This window comes from Rhinatrema bivittatum, chromosome 14, assembly GCF_901001135.1.
Source record: "Rhinatrema bivittatum chromosome 14, aRhiBiv1.1, whole genome shotgun sequence".
NCBI lineage: Eukaryota > Metazoa > Chordata > Amphibia > Gymnophiona > Rhinatrematidae > Rhinatrema > Rhinatrema bivittatum.
In genome coordinates, this window is record NC_042628.1 from 43,577,404 (window position 1) to 43,600,872 (window position 23,469).

The 23,469-nt window shown below is 44.2% G+C and overlaps 1 protein-coding gene across 4 annotated transcripts in view; it reads right to left on the bottom strand.

The window, feature by feature from the left end:
- Positions 1 to 23,469, bottom strand: part of SLX4 (SLX4 structure-specific endonuclease subunit) — an 83,641-nt gene that overhangs the window by 24,840 nt on the left and 35,332 nt on the right. For 3 of the 4 annotated variants that reach the window (XM_029576594.1, XM_029576591.1, XM_029576595.1), the window contains 5 exons: positions 15,028 to 15,322; positions 13,763 to 13,851; positions 8,468 to 8,614; positions 6,864 to 7,033; positions 530 to 3,072 (listed from right to left, as the gene is read on the bottom strand). In XM_029576594.1, the coding sequence (XP_029432454.1) occupies positions 530 to 3,072; positions 6,864 to 7,033; positions 8,468 to 8,614; positions 13,763 to 13,851; positions 15,028 to 15,322 (3,244 nt within the window). The remainder of the gene's footprint in view (positions 1 to 529; positions 3,073 to 6,863; positions 7,034 to 8,467; positions 8,615 to 13,762; positions 13,852 to 15,027; positions 15,323 to 23,469) is intronic. The other variant, XM_029576593.1, reaches the window with a different exon arrangement.

Genomic DNA, 23,469 nt, shown 5'->3' on the forward strand with positions numbered 1-23,469 from the left:
GGAGCTGGGGGAGATAATCTGGTTAGTGCCCAGGAGGGGAGGTTTTCTGAAACGTGAACAATTACTCGTTCAGATGTGACAACTGCTTTTTCATTATAGACAACTGAAAGCAAACTGGATATCTTAAGTCTCCAAAAGTCAGGTCTTGGGACATAAGCACCACAATTATTACACTGAATTAAAGATATTATGCTAATAGTGATTAATTTATAAGTTGTTAGATTGGTACTTAATTCTAATCACTTAAGTCTTTGGATGAACTATTTAAAAAGAAATCACCCTAGGGGGTGGGTGGGTGAGGAGAGGGTGGGAAGGAGCAAAACAAAATTGCCCTTATATTATACAGCTACTGGCTATTCAAGATGATCACTAAATGTCGCCAGAGTTAAAATCACTTTTCTATTATTAAGCAATGCTGTTGATCAGCCAGAGTATATATCTGTATCTACAGATCACATTTTTTAATCATCTTCATATCCAATTCATGCTTAATTAGAAACTCAGTCATATAGTATACAGAATTACTTGCCAGGGGTCTTTAGTTCCTTGCTTTTTTCAGCAGGCAGTGCAGAAGATAGCCTTTGAATAAGAGGTAGGACCTCTGGGAATTCTTTATCTTCTCCATCCCAATGATCCCACATTGTAGAGTTCAGAAAACACAGTCTGCTGTCTTGAGAAAGACTTGCCTGGAGAGAATTCTTTTCATATACCAGTGAAGAGGCTTGGCTGTGACCCAGGTTTCTACTTTTAACAGGAGTACTGACAAGCATTTCCTTACTTCTTGTTGAGCTTTCGCATTTGTCACTATTAGAATCAGGGTTACTAGCATTTAAATGGCTATTCCCTACAGACTCATTACTGCTAACCTTGACTGGTGCAAGAGTATCAGTATTCCAGCAATCATCAGCTGGAATAGGCAAATCATAGACTTGCTGGCAGCTGTTGTTTAAGGCATATGGGTCTGCTTCTGGGTCATCTTCACTGTCCTCAATCTCACATACGCTGCTACCCAAAGATTTATTATGCACAGACTGGGTAAGACCTGAAAGTCCTTGATATGGAGAAAGTGGGCTTGCAAGATGTTTGCTTTCTATATTACTAGAGCATTGTGAGAGCGGGGTTAGAGGCACAGGAGATACAGGCAGACAGTCTCCAGAAGACTGCTTATCAGAGGTCTCAGGATGAGTATCTTTATTATCCATGCTTTTGGAAAGCACATGTGTTCCAGAAGTAGGCCTAAGCAAAAAATCTGATGAGATCTTGGATATATTTATTGTCATATTCTTCACAAGGTTTCTGCTGATACTGTTTACTGATGAACCTTCAGTACTTTGTTTAACTCTTAGACTGTGCTTTGGCAAGTGACTGACATTTGAGATCTGGGTCTGTATTGAGATGTGCTGGCTTTTGTTTGTCAGAGGTGTGGCTGGGACCAACCAAGATGTCTCCATGCTCTCTTCTTGCCTATGGTCTCTTTCACAGCTTTGCTCCAGTTTTAACTTGCTATCTGTACAATTTTTTATGTGGCTGACACAATGTCCCTTTAGAGAGCAGTTTAAATCATTGCCATTATGCATGTCACCTGGTTTTCTTAAGGGGTCTGAATCTATGTCAAAACCAACAACTAATGAAACATCAGGTTCAGATGACTGAGGATCTTTCACTGTTTTCTCAAGGGTAAATGCCAATGGAGATGAATCTCTCCCCCTCGAAAGTGGGCCTGAAACAGACTTCAAGTTTTTATTTGACTCCATTTCTTCATCAGAATCCAACAAAAGGATAACATCTTCCTCATGATGGTTCATTAACGATGATGGTTTCTTAGATCCTTTACTGAAGGAAGAAGAACATCTTTGGTCAGGACCTTGTTTGTTTAACTCCACAGATGAAGGCTTTAAGGGAGAAGCCAGTTTGATGGGTATCTCTTTTATCTCTTTATTTCCACAACTTGATGTGCAAACCTGTTCACATGTCTTCTGGAACAATGGTTCATCAAAATGGAGGAGGCCACTAGTACTTTTATTTTTTGATTGAACAGATGATGACAAGGGATAATGCTGCATTAGTGGGGACACTTTGGAGGATGTTATTTTTGGTTTGGGAGATGCCGGAGACAGGCCAACAGCAGGTAGGACAGACATAAATGGATTGATGGCAGCACTTCCACAGGAATATGAGTGAAGTAACTGATCTTTCTGTAACTGGCCCATTTTGTCAGGGACAGGCGACTTAGAAACCTTACCATCATTTTCAGTGGTGGTCCACCCATGGTTTTTCATCTGGTAAGTTGCCTGTGAAGGCTCAAGATATTCCCCCCAGGTCTGTGAAAACATACGATCATAGCTGTCATTCAAGTCAACATCAGAGTGCTGACTGGGTGGCAGATGTTTTTCTTTATTTTCCCTGGAGGCCTTAGATGATCTACAGGAGTTTACTACTGATATTCTCTCAAAAGTTTTCTTTCCATCAGAAACAGAAACATAGGGCTCTGTATCATTACCACACTTAAAATTCTTGCTGCCTTCCAGGCTATTTGCATTTGTACTATGCAAGTCTTCACAAGCAGATATTTCCTGGAGTTTGGATTCTTGCCTAGAGGATTCCCACATGGCAATTTCCAGGCATTCCTCAACATTCTTCTGTAATTCTTCACTTGTTATTTTAGCTGAAAGAGACTCCACCATGGCTACTTCATCTTTCTGTTTGTGGACACCATGGTCTTCAGTTTCACAGATACAATTACCCTCACTGTCCTCTTCCATCTCTGTTTCATCTTCAACAATCTTTCGCTGTGTAGCAGAAAACTCATAGATTTCTTCTAGTTCCTGCTCATCCACCTTCTCATTCTCTTGTTCTTCATTTGCTCCCTGACCTGTTTCCAGCACTGCTTGTGCTTCTTCATCTTCATCCACCCACATAGACTTCAGGAGCTCCTGGAAATGCTCAGCTCTGCTGTCACAATTTTCTTTCTTCTCTTCAGAGAACAGATCATCTTCTGAACGATATCCGTAATTCTCTGGGTCCTCAATGGGGCTATTTTCGCATATATCAATGAGTTCTCTCACACCAAACCTGCAATTAGAAAGAGAATATTTATTCGCTGTTGCTTCATCTTCTTATTATTCACTCATTTAGCTTATAAATGCCAAAGAAGTAAATTTTAAGATAAGTCAACTGTTTTCTTTCCTACAGTATTTTCATTCACTTTTGGTTGACAGCTACATGTGCAATACTAGCAATGAAAAACAACATGCCCTATGATTCCTCTTGTATTATTTTTGGAGATGTGTGTCTTGGCTTATTTATATTTTTAACAGATCAAGAAAACCCAACATTGCATGCAGCGATAGACAGCAACAACTGAGAATTTATTTTATGTGTAGAATGATTTTAATAAGATATTCTGATTACTGGTCAAAGCCTAGCTTGTTCGATACCTCTTCATGCAGGGATCAAGATACATGTACTATGTTTATATAAATCATTTCCTTGGGTGCTTTTGTTATTTATTGATTTTTTTTGCCCTCACTGCTTTATTGGCCTTTTTAAAATATCCATTTGATTTTCTGATCTACTATCAGTGGCATACCTGGGGTGGATACTTCCCTTGGCACCCCTGCCTCAAGGTTTACTTCTCCCCTCCCCCCTCCCAGCGATTTCCGGTTCCCCTCTCTCTCACACAGACTCCTTCTCTCTCTTGCACACACTTTTACACACACCTGCACATAGACTCCCTCCATTTGTCTCTCCCTCACATATACACACCCCTTCACACAGGCTCCCTTCTTCAGACACAAACATGCACCCTCACTCCCATATACACATGCAAGCTCTCAATCTCTCTCACACACACACCCCCTGGCTCCCACTCTCTCACTCACATACATACACACACTCACACACTCTTTCCTTTCTCAATCACATAGGCTCATGCGCGGTCACTGTGGTCCTCTCCCTCTTCAGTTGCCTGAGGCTGTCCGGTCGCTCTCTTCACTGTCTTCCACCCAGGGGCGGTGCAAGGGTATTAGGCACCCTAGGCGAAATTTACAGCTTATGCCCCCTCCCCACACCCCAGTCACACACACCCACACACAATTAAATATTATGTATTTATAATAATAGATTTTACATGAACATTTAAAGTACAATCTTCTGAGATAAAAATATCACTTACAACATCTTTATTATATTTACATGCAGTGTTATAAAACCCTACAAAAAAGTAAAAAAGACCCTTGGAATTGGTATTGAGTTTATTGTAATGTGTGAAGGGTATGGGTTCGTTCCTCAGAAAGCGACAAGTACATTAAATTACAATTTCAGTATAGTAAATTTCCTATACTAAAACTGCAATAACTGCCAGCATTCAAACTCTAACAACTCTACTTATGAAAAAGCAACACTGCAATTATTACACCAAGCTCTAAAACACCAATACACCTATTATTAGGAAAACAGAAAAAGTCAAGCTGCTATATAGATCCCTAAACAGCACCTAGTAGAATACAAGTGCAGTCAAACAGACCCTCACACCAAATGCAGAATAAAGTGACTATAAAGTATTAATACAAACAGGAAGACAAAACAATTGTAAACCGCAACAAACCAGACTATATATGCAGTGCAAGAATGGAAAAACAGAAGCATTACAATTTCTCATAAACATCAGACAATAAAAACAGAAAATATAAAACATCAATAGATGTAAAACCATACTAACAAAGAATACCTCAAAAAGCTGACAAAAAACAATAACATGAAATAATTTAAAACTCATATACATTTTCCAAAGACCAATAAAACATTTCAAATCAGCAGACACAAATACCACCCAATACTTAAAACCTGTCTGTACCTGGGATCTTTTGATTTCCAGATGCCCTGAGATTATCTAGGTTAGCAGGGGAGAGGAGAGGGGTTATTACTCACTCTCTTTCTCCTCTCATATATACATTCACATGCTCAATCACAGAACATGTGCTCACACACAGATCCTGACATATTCTCACAGTCACACACACAGAAATGCTCTCACACAAAGACATGCTCTATCAAACACACACACACTAACACATAAAACATACTTTAACAGACACACACACATGCAGACACGCTCTCACACACAAACACATTCTCTCTCACTTCCTATCCCGCTCCCCATCAAAGGCACAGCAGCAGCTTCCTCCTTCAGCCCCTGCAACAGATAGGGACTCTTCATTTTTCTTGAGGCTGTAGGAGCTGGTGTGGCTTTGCTTCCTGCACCTGCAGCAGGGAGGGAGTGCAGTGCTGTTGCTGCTCCAAGTGTACTCAAATGCCTATGCTACCTCTTCCTGTGATAACTCGGGACACGCACTAATCTTCTTTTTGCTTTGGCAAGTGCACGGCCTTTCCTTCTTCCCGCCCACATGGACCCACCACTTCTTTTTCCGGGCTGAGTGAGTGGGAAGCGGAAAGGCTGTGCAGTTGCGGCCCCCAGACCCATGGTGCTGTAGGTGGCCACCTAGTGCTTCCACCAGCCCTGCTCCCACTGCTCGTGGCCCGGCAGCCTCCCAGTTCTTCTGCCGCATATGGGATGGGCTCCACTCGTGGCCAGCAGCCTCTCTCTTCTTCTGTCATGAGCGGGACTGATCTCTGCTCGCGGCCCAGAGGCCTCTTTTTCTGCCATGAGTGGGCTGAGCTCCGCTCGTGGCTGCCGACCATCCTTTCGATGGCACCCTCCTCCTGGCTTTCACCCAGGGCAGACCGCAGCCCCACACCTCTCCTTAGTATGCCACTGCTTACTATAAAGCATTAGAGGTAGTGGTTTAAAGTTAGTGGCTTAAATTGTGAATCTTTACACCAAACCTGTCTGGTGTCTGGCAGTCATTTACCACAACAGGTACTTTGTGCAAACCGCCCTCCCTCAATCTGGTCTTCCATAGCACATGCACTTTTAGCCAGACAGTGAGCTGGAGTTACCAGAGGTAGGTTTAAGATGGGGAAGACAATATCAAGCATAGATTTCAAATCTACATGCCTTCTCTTTCAAGGAAATTTCACCCACATCAGGGCTTTTTCCCAGGGGTACTGAGTACTGGAACTTTTTTCCCTCTATCTGCCTGTTTGCCCTGTGTTCCATCAAAAAAAAATAAAACAAAACAAAAAGAACATGCATCCTGCAAGTAAGTACCAGCACCATTTTTTTTTTTTTTTTTTTTCCAGAAAGGTAGCACTGACCCACATAAAAAAGCAGGAACAAAATCTGCAAGCACTTCGTACCCATGGGCAATTTTCAAAAAGGAAACTACGCATGCACTTTCTCTTAAAAAATTAGGTACATGGGGTACCTGTGGACTCTTCACCTAAGCAGAAAGTTTGAAAATTGCCCCCAAAAGGTCATCTGGCAGCAGGACTGAAAGCTGTGCAGTTTAAGGAATACATTTTGCTTTTTCAGCAGTTTTGAACCAAGAACTGAAGTAATGTGAGATAAAGACAGCAGTCGTGCACACAAAGCAAAATGACTATTCTGCTGGATGTAATTAGCAAACATGCCTTTGGAATATACATATGCTTCTGCATTTATAGTCATTTTACATGCATGCAGCTATAGATACAAATTTTTAGATCCTCTATGCGCCGTTACTACACACTGTTGATGCTCAAACTGTTTGCTCATGACATCACTACGCAATGCCTGACTGTGCAGTGACATCATAAGCAGGGAACATGCACCCAGGCTGTGAAAAGAAATAAAATGTGAAGAAGAGTGACTTAACTGACAAGCAAGGTAAATATTCTAGAAATTCATATCAGGGCTAGAGGGACAATCCAAATGTTTATCTACCCATAATGATTTAGCAAACCTAAAAATCCACTTTACTTACCTGAGAGCCAAAGCAGCAACATGAGAGCGCAAGCAAGGAGGAATGCCAATGCTGGCAGAGTACAGGTAATGCAGAAATGCACATACGGCCTCCACCGAGACATCATTCAACAACACTCGACGTGTCCTCATGTTTCCATCTTCTTCCACTAAGAAACCTTCAGAATGAACCTGACAAGACAAAGGCGAGAAATGCCCATGAGTGGAGGAAAAAAAGATGACGAGTCTTCCATGCTACTCTCGGTCATTAAGTTACTCCCATGGATTCCTCAGTCACTACAATCAGATGAGCAACCCCCAGTACTAATTACCTTAACAGCAGCTACTACAACGTCAGGGGCTCTCTACCCACTGGTCACTCCCCAGTAACTAGTACCTCATGGATTCTATTTTCAGTGCTATCAAACTGAGTTCTCTCCAGAACTACAGCTCTGCGAGACTCACTCTCACAGCCGGCTAGCTCAGCGATCCCTGGTACTAGCATCTCATAAGAACATAAGAAATGCCATGCTGTGTCAGACCAAGATCCATCTCTGACCGTGGCCAGCCTAGGTCACAGGCTATCCCAAAAAAGTAGATCTCACAGCCCACACTTACTGCCACTGCACTGATTACATGCTCCTATGTTTCATCCTATTTTTACAGCTGGGTTGGTTCCATAGTTTCTGCTGTTAAAGCTGAAAGTTCCCCAGAAAAAGGGAGAATTTAAAAATAATGTGATGACAGGAAACTAGAATAGAAGAGGGTGAGATGGAAGATTATAATCCTGAATAACAAAACATTAGGATTCTCAAATAGTGGATTATAATCTTTGTTTGAAACTTCTTCCACCTCACCCTCTTCTGTTCTTGATTATTGCTCGTGAGGTTGGCACTTTCCACTTTTTTGTCTTGGATGATCACAGTAAACTATGCAACAAAAACTGCACATTATTTTTTGAAAAAAATAAGATCCTGACCCTGATAATCCAGAATGATTTTGACAATGTGGATGGACAAATGGATGGATATGGAGTACTTTGTAGCCAAAAAGAACCACCATAGATATTTACCTGGGTAACTCTAGTTGGCTGAAAGTTGAACCTCCTCTGCCCAGCTAAACGTACGCATGGGTTTCCACAGTGCACAGACTTTTGGCTGGGATAAAAAAGTGTTCCTGGGAGCATGTTCAGATTGGGGGGGAGGGGGGGGGAATAGAGCATGTACATTTCAAATGTATGTACACTATTTTGCCCTGATCAGCTGCCAATACAACAGCAGGTGCAAAGTACATATGTAATTTTCAAAGAAAACCTACCCGGGTAGTTTCCCTATTGTAAGATATATGCAAAAGGTATCCTCTAACTGTGCAGAAAAAAAATTACCTGTCTGTGCCGTACTGATCCTGCACAGTTACAGATCTGAGACTACTATTCGGTTGAAAGTATTTTTGTTATTCATCTGTATTGCCTCAGCTTCTTGTAAGTCTGAATATAGCTTAGATGGTAAAGAGCATGGCAATGTGTGGATACCTGGGATAGTGCTGGGATGGCTAGGATGTGCAAAGAAGCAGAGCTGGGGACGAGTGATCAATGAAAAAGGCAATTCTTGCTCCCTTAATCCTTACCAGCTGAACGAGCTGCGGGCAGCGAGCATATAGCACAAACATGTGGGCATACAGAATGTCCCCAGAGTCCATCTGGAGCTGCACATCACTCAGGTGTGGGTTATTGACCATCATACTGAAATCAACAGCCAAGGTATCAAGTGGGAGCTGGAGGAATGAAAAAGACAATTACAACACAATACAGGCAGCCATTCTCTCCCACTCTATCAATCAGCGACACTGTCAAGGTGAATGGAAAAGAAGCATTTCTCATTTTTTTTAAATGCTGCAGCAAATGGGTTAGTGGCAAGATTGGTATGTGTCAAACCGGTCAATCAGTTGCTCAGTAATGAAAAAAAAAAAAAAAAAGATTTCAGCCATTTGTGGAGGAGGAGGGAGAGCTCAGCTACTGCTCAACAGTGACACCTACAGGTGGCATGCAGTGTTTACATGTACTAGATTCCAAAGGCTGGGTTTTATATGGAGATGGGATGGAAGTTAATCAGTAGAAATGCCTGGTGAATGAAGGCCCATGGTACCTCAGCATCGAGACTGGTTCTGCCTGAGCTGGGAGGAAAAATTCAGTAAAAGTATATATTTATGGTGCACATATAAATTCATAAACATTATGGAAAGTATTTATGCAACCTTCCTGTGATTGAAGGTTATGGGTATAGTGAAAGAGCGCATCTTGTGGAAGGGTTGAAGATATGTGAGATGTGAGAAGTCAATATGCTTGAAGAAGAGATGTGAGCAATCAAAATGCTTGAGGAAGAGGACAGCAGGCGGGGGTGGGGTGGAGTGGAATTCTTGGGTGTACCCTTTCAGTTGTGCTTGATGATGTCGCAGATAGCAATAATTGTAGAGCCTGATGGTGGATATTTGTTAGGGAAGATCGAGAGATGGGCGGGATGGGACTGTCGAGGTCTGATAATATAGTTGCCAGGATGGAGCGAAGCGGGCTTAGAGTTGAACTGGAGTGGAGGTCCAAGAGGATCAGATTTCTCCTTGGTTGGTGGCAGGTTGGGAGCGGTCGAGAATGAGGTCACTGGGCGGCACTCCGGTGCTGCACAACGCTCGGCACCTAGGTGGGGTTGAAGATTTAAACTTTTTGCAGCCCCGCCGGTCCTCTTCTGATTAGCTGCCCTGCCGCCATTGGGTTATTGTCAGCTTCTCTGGGGAGTGGGCTGTAGCCGCGTGCGTGGAGTAGGAGGCTGGAATGGAGCCTGGCCTTGCCTTGCACAGTGTTAAGGTGAGCCGGGGACTGAGCCCAAAAGGAACTGAAGAAGAAATCGATTTGTTTGAGGTCTGTTGAACGGAAAACGGAATAGGGGCTGCCCCAGAGGGGCTGCACAAAGGGGCGCACAAAGGGGCAGGCCCCTTTGTCGCGCACCTTCGGCGCGCGACGCCAGGTGGAGCAGCCGGGATTTAAATCCCCCGCCCGCCGAAGCTACTGACGTCATCGGTGCGCCCCGGCCTGATAGGCTGCGTCTTGTGGGGGCGGAGAGTGTCACATACATATCACTTTCTATGGCCCTGAGGATACAGTGAGTTGCATATGTTGGGAGTACAGTGCCCTAGATCAGTGGTTCTCAAAACAGACCTCGGGACACACCAAGCCAAGTGTTTCAGGATAGCCTCAATGCATATGCATGAGACAGATTCGCATACAATAAAGGCAGTGCATGCAAACCTCTCTCGTGCATATGCATTGTGGATATCCTGAATACCTGAGGACTGGGTTAGGAACCACTGCCCTAGATGATACATTTTGTTAGGCTCCCCCTCCAACACAATGCATGTGCTTGTCTAACTTGTTTTGACCAGGGTTGGATTTAATAGATAATACAGCATGACCTTGATATTCTCTGCATTCTGACAGTGACCCTGCATTTATGGAGTAAAGGGGGCAAGGAGACTGCTCTCTGTGGATCCAGTTGGCTGGTGTTACAGCAATTCCCATGGAGTCAGAACACGCAGTATTCATTTCTGACCGATGCCTGTGATTTTCAAACCACATGATTAATGTGAGACATTCCCATGGGCAGAGTTAGATTGGGGAAGACAACACCTGTATTGTTTCAATTTACAAAACTATGCATGGAAACAAATGATAAATAGAATAACACCCAATCATTAAAAACTTACAAAATTATTAAAAATTCTATAAACACCAATAAAATATTTCTAACAGCAGACACATTACATAATACCCAATAATTCAAATGGCAGTCAATCAAGAAAGATAAACTTAAAAAGCCACCTTTACTTACCCTCTCCAGTAACTCTCCTACTCCTTTCCCTTGTAGGCCAATAGCACACACCAGAAGCAGCAAGGGCTGCTGAAGCTCTGTCCTCACCCTCCTCTTCCTTAGGACCCATGACTAGTCTATCTCACACTCACACACAGTCTCTCACACATCAGTCATTTCCCTGACTAAGCTCTCTTTCTCTCTCTCACACACACGTCACATCCTTAACCAATATTTCTCTCACACACACACCACCTCCTTAACCAATCTTTTCCTCTCTCTCACACACACCTGTCACCTCCCTGACCAATCTCTCTCTCACACACCAGTCATATTCCTGACCAATCTCTCTCACGCACACCAGTCACTTCCCTGAGCAGTCTCTTGCTCTCACACGTTTTCTCTTACTTACATACACAGTCTCAATCACACACATTCTCATATACACTTACACACATGCTGGCTCACTCTCTCTGTCTCACGCACTCACTTTCACCCCCACCCCACATGGCAGCTACAGCACAAGGCAGCCGGTATACTGCTATTAAAAGCAGAGTCCTGACAGGCTGGAAACTGCAGCAGGAGTGACTCCCCCACCCCCAGCAGTAAGAAGGCAGCACCAGTTGTTTGCCTGTGCTGCAACTGCGGCACAGAGCAGTCAGTTGAGAATGTAATTCTATGCTTTTTCTTCTCCCCACCCCAGCCTTTAATTTTTCTGCAGTTTGATTTTTTTGCAGCTAATGGATGGATTTCCCCAACAACCGCACGGCAGGAAATCCCGGCAGCCACATTCTCAGCGGACTGCTCTGTGCCCTGATGATCGCAGCACAGGCAAACAGCTGAGTGCTGCCTTCTTATGGCTGCAGGGCCGGGGGAGCCTTGGGATGCGATTTCTGCAGAGGCAGCAGCAGGATGGCCTTTTCTTCTTCTGGCGTGCCGGGTAAACATCACTTCCTCTTCTGGGCTACAGAAGCGGGAAGAAAAAGTCATGTTCCTGTTGCTGGCTTCCACAAACACTGCTGCCGTTTCCCTCCGTGCTTGAATGTGCCGATAGCCCGGGCAGGAACGGCAGCAGCGTTCATCTCGCTGAGGTGAGGAGAGGGGGGGGGGGGGGAAGTGCAGCGGGTGCACGAAGCAATGGTTGAGAACTCTATGGTATTTGAAGACTAGAGCATTGTCAATGTAACGCCAGTGTTTAAAAAGGGATCATGGGGTGGTCCAGGAAACTCAGACCAGTGAGTCTGATGTCTGTGCCAGGCAAAATGGTAGAAACTATCATAAAGAACAAAATTGCTGAACATATAGTCAGGCATAGTTTAATGGGACAAAGCCAATATGGATTTAGCCAGGGAAAATCTTGCCTCACCAATTTGCTACTTATTTTTGAGGGTGTAAATAAACATGTGGATAAAGGTGAGCCAGTTGATATAGTGTATCTGCATTTCCAGAATGCATTTGACAAAGACCCTCATGAGAGGCTTCTTAGGAAATTAAAAAATGATGGGATGGGGCAGTGTCCTGTTGTGGTCTGGGAACGGGTTAAAAGACAGAAAACAAAGAACAAGGCTAAATTTTAAATTGTCCCAATGGAGAAAGGTGAATAGTGGAGTGCCCCAGGGATCTGTTCTGGCACCATTGCTTTTAAATATATTTATAAATAACCTGGAAATGGGAACAATGAGTGAGGTGATCAAATTTGCTGATGACACAAAATCATCCAAAGTTGTTAAATCACAAGAGGATTATGAGAAATTGCAAGAGGACCTTGCAAAACTGGGAGGCTGGGCATGCAAATGGCAAATGAAATTTAATGTGGACAAGTGCAAAGCGATGCACTTAGGGAAGAGTAACCCAAAGTACAGCTACACAGTGCAAGGTTCCACATTAGGAATCAGCATTCAGGAAAAGGCAACATCGTTGATAATAGGTTTGAATCTTGTCCTCAGTGTGCAGCAGCCAAGAAAGTAAATAGAATGCTAGGAATTATTAGGAAAGGAATGAAGACTAAAACAGAGAATATCATAATGTCTCTGTATCGCTCCATAGTGCAACCTCATCTTGAGTATTGTGTACAGTTCTGTTCACCACATCTCAAAAAAGACAGAGCTGAATTAGAAAAGGTACAGAGAAAGGTGACCGAAATGATAAAGGAGATGGACCAATTCCCCTATGAAGAAAGGCTAAAGAGATCAGGATTCTTCAGCTTGGAGATATGATAGAGTTTTTAAAATAATGAGTGGAATGGAAAGAGTAAATGTTAATTGGTTGTCTTCTCTTTCAAAAAGTTCAAAGATTAGGGGACACACAATGAAGTTACTAGGTACATTTAAAACTAATACCCTTGGGATCTTACCAGGTACTTTGTCACCTGGATTGGCCACTTGTTGGAAACAAGGTACTGGGCTTGATGGACCTTAGGTCTGACCCAGTATGGCAGATCTTATATTCTTAATCCTCTCTTAATTCATAGGTTCATTGCTCTACTTATCTGCCAGTCTGAAACATGTCTTCAATGGAGATCTAGAGGAACTATTCCAGTGCCATTTGAAGGAAAGAAACTAACTGTTGGATATTGTTGTGTGTGACTATGTTCATGCTCTTTGGATGTTCTATTGTAATTTGATGTGTTCATTTCTTTAATATCCATCAAATAATTTGAAACGTGCCTTCAATGGAAATCTGGAGGAACTATTCCAGTGCATTTGAAGCACAGAGCACCAGAAACTGATATACTGGCACTGCTGACTGTGGCTAGCGAGGAGGCTTAGTAAAGCAGAATCACTACTGACTCAAAACATTTTTACAACACACAAAGACAAAGTGATTGCCTCTAATTTTCCACTGAGTTATGGATTCTATAGTCCTGGTAAGCCTCTGACCTCTCCCACGTCCTATTAGAGAGCAGTTCAGAAAGCAGCAACCCTCTGATAGGAACTGAAAAAAGCAAAGGAAGGAAGTTTGAGGTTCACTGCGTCAAACTTTAGAGAAAAGAATTCAGATCATGACAGTGAAGCTCTATATAAACTCATCCACCCCTGGCTCAGCATTTGTACATAGCTCTTACAGCGCAGCAGCTGCCCCTTCTCCTCTTCTTCGCTCTAGGTGATGGGACGAACCCGCTGGGGGCAATGTCACTTCCCTCCGACCTCTTTCCTTGGGGGAGAAAAATAAACAGATGAATCAGACATTTGTTCAGGGAATGAGCCAAAAGATAAAAGATAAGAAATCCATTTAAGAGTCACGAACTACTAAGAGTGTGAAGCGGATTTTTTTGTTTTTGTTTCATTGGTGAAAGATTTTCATTTTTGGGGTTTGTTTTTTTGTGTGCATACTTTTTTCCATAGAGCACACTAAAAACTGGTCACCAGCCCCGCCCATTCCCAACTAATGGTGCTAAAATTTTTTTTTAAAAAGCCCCAAGTCAGGCACAGCATTCCCACATCCCTCTCAGGACCTCTTTCACCCCTTAACTTACCCCATCCAAGGGTTCCCAAATAGTACAGGAGCAGTTCTGTCATTCCTGTCCCACTGGTATTATTTCAAAATGATGCTGGCACCATTTTGGAGAATGGTGGTGCCATTTTAAAATGTGGCATCAGCAGAGCAAGATAAACTCTGGTTTGCTTTTGTCCCATTTGGGCCCACGGATGAGGGAGAAGGGGTGGGGGAATGGGGACCGGCCTGGATGTGGGGTTTATTTTTAAATGTTGATACTGCATTTTTTCAGCAGGGGCGGGCCAGGGCTGACTGATTTACTTCTTAAAATGAAACAGAAAAACAAAGAACTTCACTTGTGTTTCTTTTATTTTAAAAAAACAAAATGAAACAAAACAGGAGATTTTGTTTCAAACAAAAGCACATCCCTACATAGTACATCCAGGAGTTCAAACATCAGAAATTATGCCATCAATAGTGAAGTCAGCACAACCCCAATATAATCTTACATCCTTTATGCTCATGCTTTTGTTTTCCAGACTAGCCTGGTAGAGTTGAAAGTTTTACAGGGCTAATATATATGTAAGATGTTAAAGATAAACAAATTAAAAAATCTGGTGTGCACTGCACACGAACCCCTTTCCCCAATTCTCCAAGCATGCTCTTTGACTGATGCCTGCTCTTCAGACCTTTGGAACTGGCAAGAGGAGCACAAGTGAGAAAAGCTAGTAAGGAGAAAACCAAGAGAGCACAGATAGCCAAGAAAAAGCAGAGAGCAAGGAAGGACACAGAGAGCATGGCAAGTGAGCAAGGAAAAAGCAGAGAGCAAACGAGGAGAAAGAGAAGCATGAGCAAAGTGAGAGAGGAGATCTCGATATAAGTAAACTGTATTACCTGATCCCTCGATTGGATGGATCTGGCCAGCAGCAAGGCTCCACTGGGTGAGAGTAAGCCCTTCTTTTGCCAGCTCTGTCAGGTCCTGCAGAGCCTGGCTTTCCTTCTGGCTGTGAGTGAACGACTGGCTAGTGTTGCAGGCACCCTTTCTAGGCTCTCTGAAGGCTTCGCCATCCTCTGCATTGTGTGCAAGGTCATTGTGGGTAGGCTCAAGAGCAAGAACAGTGGAAACCTGCACTTGAGGAGATGCCTGTGGCCTCTCTGATAACACGGAGGGTAGAGCGTTCTCCTTCTGCTAATTATAAAGAAATTAAAGATAAATTACATCAAACAAACAAACTGGAGAAATTACTTACCTGATAATTCCGTTTTCCTTGGTGTAGACAGATGGACTCAGGATCAATGGGTTTATGCTTCCCTGCCAGCAGATGGAGACGGAGTCAGGTTTCAAAGCTGTTTTCTCCCTAGATTCACCCCTGCATTGACCTCAGCCCTTCAGTAGTCTCTTCAAAAGCCACTGCGGATATACTATTGAAAAAAACTTGATTAAAAACATATAACCGTGAACTGTACTCAACCAAACACTGAACTTCAGTAAGATTATAGATGCCCTGATCTAGGGACTGGATGATGGCTTACCCGTAATCTCTTGCAATCGATATCCATTCCATGGGTGAATCCTTGGCACCATTCTTGGGCAGCCGGGGGCGGGATGCCCCCGGCTGCCCAAGAATGGTGCCAACGGAGTAAGGAAAACGAAATTATCAGGTAAGTAATTTCTCCATTTCCTAAAGTGTAGCCAGATGGACTCAGGACCAATGGGCTGTATAAAAGCTACTCTCGATCAGGGCAGGAGGCTGCCCGCGGTCCGGTTAATACTGCCCTTGCAAAGGGTGCACCTCCCGGGCCTGAACGTCCAGGCGATAGAACCTGGAGGTGTGCAAAGAGGACCACATCGCCGCTCAGCAGATATCGATGGGGAACAGCAGTCTAACTTCCACTCATGAGACTGCCTGAGCCCTGGTGGAATGAGCATTAACCTGACAAGGTAATGGCTTTCCTGCCTCCACACAGGCTCCCGTGACCACCTCCTTAATCCAGTGAGCTATGGTAGCCCACGAAGTTGGTTCGCCCTGCTTCCTTCCACCATGAAGAACAAACAGGCGGTCCATTTTTCGACAGGTTTTGAAACTTCCAGATACCGCACCAAAAGTCTACCAAAATTCAAATGACAGAGGAGGCAATATTCCTCCGCGTCCCTGTGCTTATCTAGGGAAGGCAACGAAATGGACTGATTCAAATGAAACTCCGAGACTAACTTGGGCAAGAAAGATGGAATGTATGAAGCTGTAACACTCCTGGAGTCATCCGGAGGAATATTTCCCGACACGATAATGCCTGCAGTTCAAAGATGCGATGCGCTGAGCATATAGCCACCAAGAACACCATTTTCAAAGGAAAGACCGCGAAGCATCCAAAAGGAGGGCCCTGCCAAACATTCCAATACTAGATTAAGATTCCACAAGTGAACCGGCCACAGTAGGGTTGGCCAAGGTGCTTCACAACTTTCAGAAACGGGCCATATCTGGATGAGCCAACAGGGAGGTTCCGTTCACCTTGCTCCTGAAACAGGAGAGAGCCACTACCTGCACCTTCAAGGAGTTAAGGGCCAAACCTTTATTCAAGCCATCCTGCAAAAATTCCAGAATGTGGGATTTTGACCACCCGAGGGGGGGGGGGGGACGACACACACACCGTGTTCTTCGCATCAGGCCTCAAATTCTCTCCAGACCCGCACATATGCTAGGGCTGTAGAGAACTTCCGAGCACGGAGTAAGGTGGCAGTTGTCACCACAGAATATCCTCACCTCATCAGGTGACCCCTCTCAGGAGTCAGATCTTCATGAAGGACCGGTCCTTGCTGTAGCAGGTCCCTGTGCAGTGGGAGGCACAGGGAGATCTCCATCAGGAGTCTCCGCATGTCCACATACCACGGATGCCTGGGCCAATCTGGAGCTACTAGTAGGACTACTCTCCCATGGTACTCGATTCTGCAAATGATCCTGCCCAGCAGGGGCCATGGAGGGAAGGCGTATAGCAACTCTTCTTCCAACCAGGTCTGAACAAGAGCGTCGATCACCAGGGACCAGGGATCTCTTCTGCGACTAAAGAATTGGGGAACCTTTGCATGTGAGATGCAGCCAGCAGATCGATGGATGGAAGGCCCCAGCGATCTACTATCAGTTGAAAGGTTTCAGCCAACAACACCCATTTTCCTGGATCCAGACTCTCCCTGCTTAGAAAGTTTGCTCTGACGTTGTCTTTTCCTGCGATGTGTGAGGCTGAGATAGTCTTTAGATGTATTTCTGCCCATTCCATAAGGAGGTCTATCTCCAGAGACACCTGCTGGCTCTTGGTTCCTCCCTGGCGGCTGATGTACAATACAGTCATTGCGTTGTCTGACATTATGTGGGCTGCTTAACCCTGTCATTTGTGGCTGAATTGCAAGCACACAGGCCTCACTGCCTGGGCTTCCAGGCAAGTGATATTCCAGAGGGCTTCTTCCTCCATCCAACATCCCTGGGCCATGAATTCTTGACAGAGAGCTCCCCAGCACTGGAAACTCGCATCAGTTATAAGAACCAGCCAGTTTGGGGAGCACAGGGACACACCCCTGCTCAGATGAGCCTCCTGCAACCACCACTTGAAGTGAGAGTAGACTCAGTAAGCAGAGCTGAATCGAAAAGTCTTGAGACTGCAGGTTCAAACATGACAGCAGTGAGCGTTGAAGTGGACACATGTGTGCTCTCGCCCACGGCACTATTTCCAAGGTTGCCGCCATCAAAGAACTGTTTTTTATTAGAGTAAATTTTAATTTTCTAAAGTAATTATATTATTAGTTTATATTGATACATACACCATTATACTTTTTTCAAACTTTATTTTCATATTTTTAGTTTTAATTTAATTTTATCTTGTTTAAGTTTTATTTTTGAGAAACAATTGTAAACCGTTTTGTTCAAATTTTATTTGCTAAGATGGTATAGAAAATTTTTTAAATAAACAAACTTGGAGATAGCTCCATACCATTGGGCATATTGTGTTCATCAACTGACGCACCTGGGATATCAACTTCTGTATCCGTGTGGTCGGGAGGAAGACCTTGCCCTGCCTGGTGTTGAACCGGACTCCCAGATACGCCAACGATTGGGAAGGCTTGAGGCTTCTCTTGTCCAGGTTTACTACCCAACCGAGTTCCTGAAGCAAGGAGGTCACCTTGTTGGTCACTCGGAGACTTTCTTCCAGAGACTTGGCCCGGATCAACCAGTCGTCCAAGTATGGGTGTACCAGAATTCCTTCTATTCTCAACACTGCTGCCATGACCACCATAATCTTGGAAAATGTTCTTGGGGCGGTGGAGAGGCCAAAGGGCAGTGCCCAAAACTGATAATGGCGACCTAGTATGGCAAAGCAAAGGAAGCGCTGGTGTCCTTGACGGATTGGAATATGTAGGTAGGCCTCAGATAGGTCCAGGGAAGTCAGGAACTCTCTCGGTTGTATGGCCATTATCATAGAGCATAAGATTTCCATGTGGAAATGACTCACTCGTAGGTGACGGTTGACACTCTTGAGGTCCAGGATGGGGCAAAAGGAACCTTCCTTCTTGGGTACGATGAAATAAATGGAATAACGCTCCATATTTTCCTGGGGCATAGGTACTGGGATTACAGCACTCATCCTGAGGAGCCTTAAAAGAGTAATATCCACTGCCTGCTTTTTGTGAGGAGAGTTGCAAGGAGACGACATGAATAGGTGCCGAGGAATGCTGCAAAATTTCAGCGCATATCCTTCTCATATGACTTCCAGTACCTACTTGTCCGCAGTGATCGCAACCCACCTTTTGTAAAAGAGACAGTCGACCCACTAGCAACTCGTTCCGAAGATTGACTGGTAAAATTTCATTGGGAGGTTTGGGACGATCTTGAACCTGCCCCTGTCCCTCTCTTGGGCTGTTGTCTATAAAAGGACTGAAGTCTTCCAAAGGACAGAGTCCTCTGAATTGTCGAATTTCTGTGGGGCAGAAACGTTGAGAGCCCCTGGACTGGCCCCTCATAGGCGAGGGACACTGCAACTGCTTCCTCTTATCTTCCAGTAGCCGGGGGACTGGAGATTCACCCTTTTTACTGGCCAGTTTTTCCAATTTGTTTCCGAATAGGAGTGCTTCTTTTAAAGGGAATATTTGATGGTTGCGTTGGCTGACCAATTCCGCAGCCATAGCTGTCTTCTGGCCGCTTCCACCGAGGCCACTCCTCTGGCTGAAGTCTGCTAAAAAGGCAGGGCGGGTTCCATAGCCGCTCTGGGGTTCACTCTCGAGTCATCCACCTCCTGAGAGAGAAGTAGGCACAAACGTGCTACCAGGGCATAGCAAGAAGCAATCTGTAAGGTCATTGTACTGTGTCAAAAGCTTGTTTAAGAATAGATTCCAACCATATATCGCGTGCATCCTTTAAGGCCACTCCTTCCTCCACTGGGATAGTTTGCTTAGAGACAGCGCAGACCAGTGCATCCACTTTAGGGAAATGCAAACGTTCTCTCACTGCTGGATCCAGTGGGTATAGAGCTTCTAATGCCCGGCCCCCTTTAAAACTTGCTTCTGGGGCATCCCATTCTAGGTCAATCAACTCCTGGATGGCTTCCAGTACTGGGAAGAAGCAAGAGGCTTTGCGCAAGGAAATCAGAATGGAATTCTTCTTTGGTTCTGTCATAGATTCGCTCCAGGTACTCCCAGCGTTTTCAGGGTCTGGGAAAACAAGGTCGGCAATTCATCTCTATGAAAAACCGTAACATGGTTTGATATGGTTCTAATCCCAGGGGAATTTCCCCTTCTTCCAAGGGATCTTGCTCTTCATCTGTGCCATCAGGGTCCCGACTAGGGATACCCTTTGTCAGGCGGGGCATGCCTCAAGGTCTGCCAACAGGAATGGGAGAGGGAAAGGGGGCCAGCTGAGGTTCTGTCGGACAGAAGCAGGTGAAGAAGTAGACTGTGCCTGTATAAAGGCCTGTAGTCCCTGGAAAAATTCCACCCAAGAAAAGGCCGCCAGGTCCATGCCTAGCCCAGGGGGAACTGGGGTGGGTCCAGCCAAGTTTCCCTCTCCCATGGAAGACCCAGCCAAGGGGTTACTCAGATCCGGAGTACTTCCAGTTAAGGCTGCCAATCCATCATCTGAATGGGAGAAGACAGGGTCAGCAAAATCCGGGGAGGCCAAATCCCCTTGGGCTTCCTCACAGTGCTGACAAGTTGGAATCCGGGTCAGGCTGAGAGGGCCTAATATGACAAGCAGTGCAGAGAGCAAAGCACTTATGTTTCTTGGCTGCCCGCGCCATTGACTGTGGTAACTTTGCGTTCGGTCGGCTAGTGCTCAAAAATGTATGCGCACAAATTTTGAGCATTTAGGTGGGGTGCGGCGAGGCGCACGCACAGCCTGTGTGCATGGCTTTTCCTATATCCTGCGCTTACGTTATTGTGCGCGTAAGTACGAGCATGACGTTATGTGCACAGTGCATACCAATGTCCTATGGTAGGTAATACGAGACACACAAAGATGCACGCAAGATGGCGACACCGCAGCCTACCATGCAGTGTGCTGACCAAGCTTAAAGTGGGGCCTAGCCCACCGGGGGGGGGGGGGGGGGGGCAGCTCATATTACTTCCCTATGCCCCAACAGGATCGGGAACAGCGTCTGTACGGCAGGCCGAGCAAGGAGACCAGAGGAAGTCTACCTGAAACCTCTCTTCTCTGAAGGTAAATCTTCTTCCTTTTTTTTTTTTTCAACTTACCTGGGCTCAGTGCTTACCGGCTGAGTACAGGGACGGTCTCCGGCTGCAGGGGGGGAGGGCTTTGGCCGTCACCACTGCACCCAGCTTCCTGCTCTCGCTGCCTTTCAGCTGCTTGAGCAGCAAAGTCCATGCTGGGAACCGGCTACCGGACCAAGGCTCACCTCTGAGGGATCTTGGAAATCACCTCAGGAATTCTCAACTGGGGAAGGGACCTTTAGGTATCACCGCAGGAGAGCAGAGCTCAATCTTTTCTTCAATTTAAAAGTAGAATTTCTTCTTCCAATAGGTACAGCGATCCTCATAGGGAAAGCATTTCTGCATCTGCTGGAGACGGAGAAAAACTGAAGGGCTGAGGTCACTGCAGGGGTGTATCTGCGGTGACATTTTTTTTAAACCTGACCATCTCCAACTGCTGGCAGGGGAGCCCAACCCATTGGTTCTGAGTCCATCTGGCAAATGCTAGGAAACAGTTTTTATTTTTCTAGCACTTTCAACACACAATGGAAAAGCGCTTATGCAGGGAAGTGTCGACATGGTTTTAGGAAAGGAAAGTTTTGCTTTACAAATATTTCATTTTTTTTAAGGAATAAATAAAGATGTGGACAAAGATGAACTGGTTGATATAGTGTATTTGGATTTTCAAAGGCATTTGACAAAGTCCCCCATGAGAGACCCTCAGGCAGTGTCCTACTCTGGACTGGTAACTGGTTAAACAGAGGGTAGGACTAAATGGTCAGTTTTCCAAATGGAGAAAGGCAGAGTACCAGAGGGAGTTGTACTGGGATCTATGCTGTTTAATACATTCATAAATGATCTGAAAAAGGGAGCAATGAGTGAGGTGATCAAATTTGCAGATGACACAAAAATATTCAAAATTGTTGAAACAGCAGCAGATTATAAGCAACTACAGAAGGACCTTGCAAGACTTGGAAACTGGGCATCTGAATGCACATAGGGAAAAATAATTCCAATGATGGAAACAACGTTGGGTGCTGTATTAGGAGTCACCTTGTGGACAATACGTTGAAATCCTCAGCTCAGTGTGCAGCGGCGATTAAAAAAACAAAAACAGAATGATCAGAAAAGGAGAGGAGACTAAAATAAAAATTATTTGCCTCTGTATTGACCTATTGAGTATTGTGTACAGTTTTGGTCACTCCATCACAAAAAAACCAAACAAACCAGTGAAACTAGAAAAGGTGCAGAGAAGGGCTGCAAAAATGATAAAGGGAATGGGATGGCTTCCTTTTCATCAGAGGATACACAGGCTAGGGCTCTTAAGTTGGAAAAGAGACAGCTGAGAGTGGACATGATAGGTTTATAAAATCATGAGTGGTGTAGAATGGGTAAATAAAGGACAGTTACTCACTCTTCCAAATAATACTAAAACAAGGGGACACTCCATGAAACTAACAACCAGCAGATTTAAAACAAATCATAGAAAGTACTTTTCCACCCAACACACAATCAAGCTGTGGAATTTGTTGCCAGAGGACGTGGTGAAGGTGACTAGCATAGCAGGGTTTTAAAAGAAGTTTGATTGCTGAGGACATTAAGTATAAGATGGATTTAGTCAGACAGATGTATTTTGAATTTGGCAATAAGCCAAGTAGATTATTAGCATGGAAACTAAAGTGGCTTAAAAATCCAATCAAATTGTCAAACTTAAGGAAGAAGTGCTTTATAATTTATTAATCAGGTACCAGTTAGTTAGCTTTTATGAAGTTCTTTATACAGTCAATGACTCAATTAAAGAAGCAGAGATAGAAAGTTATCTATGCAAGATCACCCTTTCTGGTTTAACTGAGAAACAGACTTCCAGACTTGATAGAAGAATACCGAGTCAGGAAATCCTTCAAGCTATAGCCTCTTTGAACATTAACAAAGCCCTGGGACTGGATGGTATGACAGCGACATTTTATAAACAATTTGGGGACGTGTTTTGTGCTCTGTTGGAAAAACTATTTCATTCTCTATTGATGGACCCTCAGTTGCTTACATCTATGAATGTAGTTGGCATAATTGTATTATTAAAAGCGGGCAAGGATCCGACTAGTTGGGGGATCTACTGCCCTATTTTATTGCTAAACTTAGATTTGAAACTTTTGGCCAAAATTTTAGCGACATCTTTCAATTCAGTCATTCTGATGTTGATGAAGAACGATGATTCACGATTTATTCCAGGCAGGCAGGTGGCAGATAATATCTGTAAGATTCTGAACCTGGCCTAGTAGGCAAGATCTGAACAAATAGAAGCAGTATTTTTGACTATCAATGCTGAAAATGCATTCGATAGAGCACTTTGGGTTTATGCGCTACATTTGTTGCAAAAGGTTGGCTTGGAATCTAATTTTTTGAAGTGGGTTGGTTACACTTTATTCAAACCCTGAAGCTAGAATTAAAGTTAATGGGGGTTACTCATCCACATTCCCTTTGGATAGAGAAACCAGACAGGGATGCCCTTTATCCCCGTTATTATTTGCTCTAGTAATACTGCCATTTGCAGAGAAAATTGGAGATACAGCAAAGATACGTTGGGATCCAAAGGAATATAAAATCTCGATGTTTGCTGTTGATATTATATTTACTAAAACTAAACTTCT